General features: G+C 37.1%; 1 protein-coding gene across 9 annotated transcripts in view; it reads left to right on the top strand.

The window, feature by feature from the left end:
* The window catches only part of LOC106869993 (adenosylhomocysteinase-like 1), a 420,486-nt gene that overhangs the window by 266,414 nt on the left and 144,252 nt on the right, over nt 1–9,820 (top strand). The window contains exon 1 of one of the 9 annotated variants that reach the window (XM_014915944.2): nt 124–2,548. The exons of the other annotated variants lie outside the window; for them this stretch is intronic. Coding sequence (XP_014771430.1) covers nt 2,317–2,548 — 232 coding nt within the window. The 5' untranslated portion in view covers nt 124–2,316. Of the gene's footprint in view, nt 1–123; nt 2,549–9,820 lie in introns of those variants that run through there. 9 annotated transcript variants of the gene reach the window in all.

Raw genomic sequence — 9,820 nt, 5'->3', positions numbered from 1 at the left:
GAGTGCGCTAGCTTGATATCTATATATATATATATATATATATATATATATATATATGTGTGTGTGTGTGTGTGTATGATGTATTTATTTATGTATAGTAATATATAAAGTGAAAGACTAGCCTAGCTGTTCCTACTGAAGAAACATTGGTTTACAATTTGCTGCTGTTTGGTCGCCACAGCCGCTGTTTGCTGCTGCTACTACTACCAATTAGAGCTGCGACCACCTCGACACGTCTACTGCGACTGCACTGCAATGCTGCTGTGATACCGAATCTTCCGGGAGCCACCAACCACACATGCTTCCTTCAGGTGTTTGTAAGGCCTTGGTGGGACCAAGTGCTACCACCGAACGGTTTAATCCAGTATAGTATTGTTATACCTCCATCCATCTCCAATTTTACTGTCACGGTTAGGAAAGAGGCGAAGTATGTTGCTGCGACAACGAAGCATGTATTATCATTATTATTATTGTACTTCTTCTTAGCTAATCTGCTTTTCTACCCTTAGCTGCTATGTTCTGTCTGTGTTAACGGTTTATCTTCTTTTAACACCGCCTTCTTCGATTTCTATTCATTGTTACCTTCCATCTACTACAGCCAATTCTATGTATAGCCCCCTTCCCTGGAGAAGGTTTCACTTCTATTTACACAGCCAATGTACCATTCGCTTCTCTCTCGCTCCCCCTCTCCTCATAAACCACCATTGCGGTGAAATATTTTCCTCGCTCTGATTCTTTCTTTTATATACATTTTTTTAGTGATTTCTTCGCTGCTGCTGCTGTTGCTATCGATTCAGTTACAATGGTATCTGCATTATCCCACTTTACGTTGAAAGATTCATAATTCCTATCTATATTGCCTTCTTCCTAGTGCGTTAAGTCCATGTCTGAAGACTCCCCCCCACCCGCCGTTTTCTTTCTAAGCCATACATTTCGTCGTTTCTTGTTTTGGTTTTGCTGCTCTTATTCTCCCCCTCTCTCGATTTGTCCTCTCAGCTGACGTGAAGCTTCTTCCTAGCAGACTTTCCAAAATACATCCTCACCAGAGTGTGAACAAATTAAAATCAGTTTTACATTTTTACTTTGTTTACATAGTTTTTTTGATTTTTATCTCCTACTTTCAAAATTATTTCTGCGGTTGCCCCCTCTCACTCTTTCTTTCTCTCTCTCTCTCTCTCTCTTCTTTTCACCTCATCCGCCTCTCTCCTTCTCTTTCCTCCAACTCACATAAGCAGTGAGTTTTGTATTCAAGGAGGGGGAGTGGTCAAAAGCTGCCAAACTTTATTTCTTTCCTTCCTTGACTCCTCTACTTCAGGTAGCTGACCAACCAGAACTTGTACATAAGGGGATACCTGCTGGGCTGATATAATAAACTACACACACACACATACACAAACACGCGCACGCACACATTCACTCACTTTCACATACCAACCACTTGTCATCAACTTTCATCTGAAAGTGTGATGTGTTTCACTTGTGTACGGTACACCTCATCTACCACACATTGTTTAAGGTACTGCTACTACCTGGCAGTTGTCACTTGGCCCCGCCAAAAAGCCTCACTCACTTAGGAACTTTTCCAACCAAAGTTTTCTTAACTTCCTACAATTTGCTCATTCAATCCCCTCTTCAAAATCTTGGTTATTTATTCAGTACTTTTGTTGACACTGCTAAAAAAATTAATTCTTTCGTCTAATTACAGTTAATTAATTAGCTGTGTCATACATAAAAGTCACATTGGTTTTCACAAAATTTTAGCAACAACTTTTTTCTCTTGTTATCTATCAGTAATATATTTTACTTTCAATATTATTATTTTGGAAATTGTTAAATTCCAAAACAGGTAGTAAAAGAGTACCAAAAACCACCACCCCAGTCCAGCCCAGTCCAAATAACTAGCAGCTGATCTAAGACTAGCTTTCATACTTCTTGAACAGTCAAACAGTTACTTTTTCAACACTCCGTGTAAGTGGTAAATAGCAATTTTAACATTTAGCTTTCAAATGTCCTTGGGCTCTCTCTCTCTTTCTCACATACTCTCTCTCTCTCTCTTTCTCTCTCTATCTCTGTCTTTCGTTCTTGCTTTCCACTCATTTACTCACTTGACTCACTATCACTCACTCTAACTCTAGCCGTTCTGTTAAAACATTGACTGGTAGGGTCTGTCATACCTGGCAGTCTCGTTAGGTCAAGTTAGAAGGTGAGGTGAGGTCAGGTCGGAAGTATTTCAGCTTTCTTTCCGAGAACAAGCCCACTAAAGATAAAGTAAAAAAAGAGGAATTTAAAAAAAAAAAAAACACAAAAAAATTCAGGATGTCTTTCGTGAAAAGACTGATGTCTAAAAACCACTCAAATGACGACGATAAGTTCGATGTAACGGAAAAGATGCGGAGTATTGAAGAAGCCGAAGAAGGTTTCAAGACCAAAGCTGGTCGTAAAAGACACAGTATCCAGTTGGATCGTCGGATCAGTTTACAAGTTGCCAGTTTAGTTGGAGATGGCAGAAGATCTAGCAATGCAAGTACTGGAACCATGGATTCCCTCTGTGAGTAAAACATTAAAACAAACAAAATCTATTTGACTCTTTTCTTTGTTGTTATTCTTAAGCCCTAGATCCACCTTGCTCCAGCTGACCTATGATCCAAAGTGTTACACTTGTAATGATCCCTTCTCTTTTTTTCTTCTAGGTCCATTATTAACTATCTAACTTATCCCTCCTTTTGTTTTGTTAACCGAGTATGGTATATGGTTTGAGTGAGATTTAGCTGTTATTTCTAGTAGGTTGATTGCCCATGTACTGTTTCCATCTTGTGTTTACAAACATGGACACACATGTTTGCATATTAAATATCTGTTTGAAGTTGTAACTGACTCTATAGCCTCGAAGGAGGACCTGAAAACACTAAGAGCACTTGCTGCCCCTTTTTTCTTCCCAGATCAATGAATGAAAATCATGCATGTATTTGTGTGTGAATGTATATATGTTTGTATGTGTGTGTGTGTATAGGCTTGGTGATGCAAACGAAAAATAGAACTCAAAGCATGAGTGTATGTATGTATATTTATGTATGTGTGTGTATATATATATATATATATATATGTGTGTGTGTGTGTATGTAAGTATATATATATATATATATATATTTATATATATATATATAATGTTTAATGTTTAGTAGAATCAACTTAGGTAAGTGCTACTGCACGAAATTCTCACTCCTTGAGTCACTCTGTTGCTTCTGCTAAATATTAGTAAAGATATATATATATATATATATATATATGACTGTGAAAGTGTGTGTCTACACAAACCTATATATACACACAGTTTCCTGTTTGTTACCTGCGTGTGTGTGTGTGTATATATGGTGTACCAGGGGAAAATGAATGGAGCTTTCTAAAAAAAATGTTTTTCCCCCAAAACATTCTGTTCCTTGATAAAACATATTTGGAAAAATTCCTCACATATCTCTATTAGTCTTACTGGCTTAGTTCACTTACTACCAATCCACCTGTGACCACCTGCTCAGATTCTTGACCGAAATCTTGTTATACATCTATGATAACTTAGGATTTCACTTGGTTCATACTAGCATGATATGCAACCACATACATTTTACAAAGCTTTTCCAAAATTTTTTTTACTATATTATTATTGAATTAAAACTCTTTAATCAACCAGTCTACACATTAGGGAAATCTGTCACTAAAAGGATTAAGGGTTTGCGTGGGATAAGATTTATTGGCTAAGGTTAAATGTAAGACCCCAATTATTATATGTCTCATTCCAATTCACACCACTACTTAATACCCCCCCCCCTCATACACACACACATTACTAACATTTTCATACTTACATACATTCATGTGTGTGTGATTTTTCTCTTTTGGACCACATTTTCATTTTCATATATATAATGTTTTTTATTATTATTATTATTATTATTATTATAAGGCGATGAACTGGCAGAATCATTAGCATGCCGGGCAAAATGCTTAGCGGTATTTCGTCTGTCTTTACGTTCTGAGTTCAAATTCTGCCGAGGTCGACTTTGCCTTTCATCCGTTTGGGGTTGATAAATTAAGTACCAGTTGCATTCTGGGGTCGATGTAATCGACTGGCCCCCTTTCTAAAAATTCCGGGCCTTGTGCCTAGAGTAGGGGGGAAAAAAAGATTATTATTATATATTGATAAAATACTGGGTCGATATAATCAACTCTCCCCTTTCTCTTAATGTTTAGACCTTTCTGTGTAAGAAATCACCATCAGCATTGTTGTATCTTTATTATTATTATTATAAGTTCAAATTCCGCTGGGGTTGATGTATTTGTCTAACCCTCTCCCACCCTGCAATTTTCAGGCTTTGTGCCTATAATAGAAAGGATTTGTTGTTGTTATTGTTGTTGTTTTTCAACGTGTCCCTCACCATCCCCATCACCACCATTCATTCCGTTATTGTTTTCATCTCTAATTTTGTTTCAAATTCCCTGTTTGCTACTATTTCCTCTTCCTTCTCTGCTAACATCAGTTCTCTAACAGGCTCGCTAAAGCCACACACAAAGCACACTGGTATATTTACTTTATTTCCTCCCACCGAAACACATTCAAAACAAAGTTGACCTTGGCAAGATTTGAAATCAGAATGCAGAGAATCACGGCTAAACATAATACAAGGAAACGTGTTGCATTGTTCCTTTTTATTTATTTATTTTTTTTTTGGCCTGACAATCTACCTAATGTTCTAGTCTACCTATATTATATTGCAAACGGTTAGAAATCTCTCCGAAATCTTCCACACTTCATATCTGTGTGTAAATAAAGTAAAATAAAGAAACCTGCTATTATGTATGCGACAGGCAAAGCATAATAAAAAGTGTTGTGTTTATATCAGAGGTGGAAGGTGAGACAGAAATGAGATTGCGTGACATACAGAGGTCATTTGCAACATGGGTGAATACTATGTTGTGGAAAGCAGCAACACACTTCTAAACGATCCTGATTAAGACAAAGCTTGAAGACCGTATCTTCTTTATTTCACCTAATTTAATATAAATACCCATGCTTATCTACAATCTATAAAAGAAAAAAAAAATGAATCTGTATATTTGTTGTTGTTGTTGTTGTTATGAGGTCAGTGTTGCCTTTTGTCTGTGGTGGTGGGGTTAATATGATAAAGTAATCAGTCAAGTACTGGGGTTGGGAATTGCGGGTATTGACTAGGCACCCTTCTGTCATTAAGATTACTGGCTTTGTGCCAGAATTTGAAACAGTTATTATTATTATTATTACTATTATTATTATTGTTATCATTATTTATAATTTTTGAAGGTAGCGAGCTGGCAGGTTTGTTAGCATGTTGGACAAAATATTTAGAAGCATTTCTTTGAATTCCTTTCGCTATAAGGTTCAAATGCCGCCAAGGTCAATTTTACCTGCCATCCTTTCAGGGGGTGGGGGTTGGGGGAATTGAGAGTTGATAAAAATAAAGTACCCCTCAAGTACCATAGTTGATGGTAGCAGTTAAGCTCCTCCCCCTAAAATTGCTGTCCTTGTACCGAAATTTGAATGATTTAAGAACAGTGATGTGGCGTAATCATTAATGCATCAGACAGAAATGCTTAATAATGTTTCTTTGGACTCTTTACATTCAGAGTTCAAATCCAGCCGAGGCCAGCTTTGCTGTTTGTCCTTTCAGTGTTGATAAAATAAGGACCAGTCACATGCTAGGGTCAATGATCCTCTCTAATCACACACACCCATTTAATTGCTGGTCTTGCATCTAAACCAGAAACCATTATTATTATTATTATATTAAGTCGACTTTGCCTTTCATCTTTTTGGGAGGATGGGGATCAATAAATTAAGTACCAGTCAAGAGATGGAGTCTGTGTGATCGCGTTTCCTCCTCCCCAAAAATTTCAGGCCTTGTGCTTTTCGTAGAAAAGATTATTATTTACTAGTTTAGTCAACTTATGAGGCTCACTCATAGCATTCAATGATTGCTCTCTTATGAAGGCATATTTTTCTGCGTTGTTTTCCATGCATTTCCTCATACTCTCCGTAAAAGCCACATTGACTGTTTATGTAATACAGTCTCATAATGCTACCTGCACTGGCGTCCTTGTGGCAAAAAAATTATTGATTTGGTTCTTTCAGTCATGTCCCATAATATTACATCTTGGTTTACCTCTCAATATTTTTCAATATTTCACTAAATGTTTACAGTATTTACAACTCCATGCTCTCTGTACAGTATTTCTTTTGTCCTGATGTTTACATTTGCTTTCACAAAGTGTCTACTTTCATTTTTGATTTTGCTTAACAAGGATGTGGATGCTACAGTGGAGGATGTATATTACATTGTAAGGGAAAGATTAGCAGCAGCTTTTGAAGTTTTAGCTTGCCTGTCGTCATCAGAGTGATGATGATGAACCAACTTCGAAGTCACTGTCGAACTTTTCCTTGTAAAAATTAATAAACCTCTACTCTTGTAAAAAGAATTTGAGTGATCCTTGAGTTTAACATTAAATTGTTTTTAGATATAACTTGACATTAAAACAAACCTCAATCTCTTTGTGTATATGTATATAGTACATGTATGTATATATGTATATAGGGCATGTGTGTGTGTATTATTATATATATATTTAGTGCGTGTGTGTGTGTATATATAGTGCATGTGTGTGTATATGTATATAGTGCATGTGTGTATATATATATGCACACATAGGTATACAGTGCATGTGTGTATATATACATACATATAGTATGTATGTGCGTATATATATATAGTGTGTGTGTGTGTGTGTGTGTGTGTGTGTAGATATATATAGTGCATACGTGTGTGTATATGTATATAGTGCATGTGTGTGTATATATATATATATGCACACATAGGTATACAGTGCATGTGTGTGTATATGCACACATATAGTACTTGTGTGTATCTGTTTATAGTACATATGTGTGTGTGTGTGTATATATATATATAGATATGTATATGGTGCATATATGTATTATACACACGCACACAACACATGCACTCACGTATATATAATTTTGCATGTATTTTTGTGCCAGTGAAAATAGAGTGAAAGTGTGTTTGTGTGTGTGGGGGGGCACCAGCAAATATTGTTGTGGTTATTACATTTCTGTGTTTGTGCAGAGACATTGTGCCAGTCGTATTTATTTCCCCTTGCTACAAGTGTAGGTGAAAGTAGATACCAGTTCAATGTTAGTTTGAAGGTCAGATTTGTACTTTTTATAGGTGACTGGCAGCACTGAGCTGTTTCACTGTCGTTCTTCTTTGTTCCCTTCATCTCTACTCCCCCCCCCCTTCTCCACCACCACCACTGAGGTGGCATAATGAGAATTTCTCTTTTTCTGTAAACTCACTCAACCTCCAGCATTCACATTTTTTTTCTTCTTCTTTCTGTTGTTGCTGTTAAATTGTTTCTTATCAGGTATGTGTGTAAACACGTGCACTCCTTCGTACGCACAGGTATGTGAGTGTGTGTGTGTTGCATAAGTGTGTGTGCATACTCACGAACATTGTGTATATTTATGAGTGCATGCATACTGCAATCTAATGACTGAAGCAAGCAAAAGATCAAAGATATATATATATTACTGAGAAAATTATAAGGGTAGAAAATTTAGAAAAATTTTCATATCGGTGGCTAGCATGCATAATAAAAGTCAGTAGACAACATATTTTCATATATAAGAGTGTATATATCTGTAAATAATTTTTTTGTTTTCATTCTCTTTGGAATTACATTTCATAGTTTGGGTTTGGCTGCCCTTTCTAGCATGTAAGGTGTCCTGTCAAGGGTAACTTCTCTATGTATAAATACTTATTCGCTCATATATATATATAAATTCTTTTCTGCTCTAGGCACAAGGCCTGAAATTTTGGGGTAGGAGCCCAGTCAATTAGATTGACACCAGTATGCAACTGGTACTTAATTTATCGACCCCAAAAGGATGAAAGGCAAAGTTGACCTCAGCAGAATTTGAACTCATGCATGCAACACATTTGCTTAATATGATGCATATGTGTCTATATTTATGTAGGCATTTTATTATCTTTTTTATTTGTTTCACTCATTTGAGTGTGATCATTCTGGAGCTCTGTCTTTAGTCAAACAAATTGATCCCAGGGTTTATTCTTTGTAAGCCTAGTACTTATTCTATCGGGTTCTTTTGCCTTACCACCAAATTATGGGGATGTAAACACACCAACATTGGTTGTCAAGCGATGGTGGGTGGGGTGGAACATATATACGATGGGCTTCTTTAACTTTCCACCTACCAGATCCACTCGCAAGGCTTTGGTTGGCCCAAGGCTATAGTAGAATACACTTGTTCAAGGTGTTATGCAGTGGGACTGAACCCGGAACTGTGTGGTTGGGAAGCAAGCTTCTTACCACACAGCCACGCCCGGGCCTCTACCCACACAATATGTATACATTATCTTTTTTTAATCATCAAACTGCAGCCATACTGGGGTACCACCTTCAAGAACTTTTAGTCAAGTGAATCGATCCCAGTACATTTTTTTTTGTTAACTTAAGAATGGTACATATTCTATCAGTTTCTTTTGTCAGACTGCTAAGTTATGGAGGTGGGGTGTAAAGACACAAACACTGGTTGTTGTCGAGTGGTGATGGACAAATAGCAGACACATATACATACACGACAGGCTTCTTTCAGTTTCTACCAAATTCTCTCACAAGGCGTTAGTCAGCTTGAGGCTATAATAGTGTCCTGCAGTGGGACTGAACCCAGAACCATGTGGTTGAGAAGCAAGTTTCTTACACCACACAGCCATACCTGCACCTGTCTTTTGAAACCAAACCAAAACAAAATTAATTTCTTTCAGTTATTTTATCCATCAACACTGTGATTATGTTTGGAGGGTGGACGTGGGACAGAATTGTTAGAGCTCCTGACAAGATGTCTGGTGATATTTAGTTATCACTTTTCACATTCTAATTTCAAATTGTTTAACTTTGCCTTTTGCTCAACCTTCTGGTGTTGATAAAACAATTAACAGTCAAGCACTTGTCGATATAATTAACTGTTTCCTCCTGCAAGCTGTCCAACCTATGCCAGCATGGAAAACAGGCATTAAATGATTATTATTGTTATTATTATTATTATTATTATTATCATCACTATTAAGGCAATGGGCTGGCAGAATTTTTAGCATGCCGGGTGAAATGCTTAGTGGTATTTCATCTATCTTGACGCTGTGAGTTCAAATTCCACCGAGGTTGACTTTGCCTTTCATCCCTTCGGGTTTGATAAATTAGGTACCAGTTGCATACCGGGGTCGATCTAATCAACTGGCTCACTTCCCAAAAATATCGGGCCTTGCATCTAGAGTAGAATAGAATGTTAATATTATTATCATTATTAAGGTGGCAAGTTGGCAGAATTGTTAGCACGCTGGGCGAAATGCTTAGTGGTATTTCGCATGTCGCTACATTCTGAGTTCAAATTCCGCCAAGGTTGACTTTACCTTTCATCCTTTCGGGGGTCGATTAAATAAGTACCAGTTACATACTGGTGTCGGTATGATCGACTTAATCCTTTCCCCTGAATTTGAGGCCTGATGTTTCCCTGTAGAAAAAATTATTATTATAATTATTAAAGTCGTGAGCTGGTAGAATGCTTAATGACAATTTGTGTGCCTCTACGCTCAGAGTTCAAATTCTGCTGCATTTGACTTTGCCCTTCATCCTTTTGGGGTCGATTGAATAAGTACCAGTTGAACTCTGAGGTCGATGTAATCCACTAGCCCCCCCCCCC

Source organism: Octopus bimaculoides, chromosome 3 (genome assembly GCF_001194135.2).
Source record: "Octopus bimaculoides isolate UCB-OBI-ISO-001 chromosome 3, ASM119413v2, whole genome shotgun sequence".
In the NCBI taxonomy this organism is placed as follows: Eukaryota; Metazoa; Mollusca; class Cephalopoda; order Octopoda; family Octopodidae; genus Octopus; species Octopus bimaculoides.
This window is presented reverse-complemented; position numbering and strand designations above follow the sequence as displayed.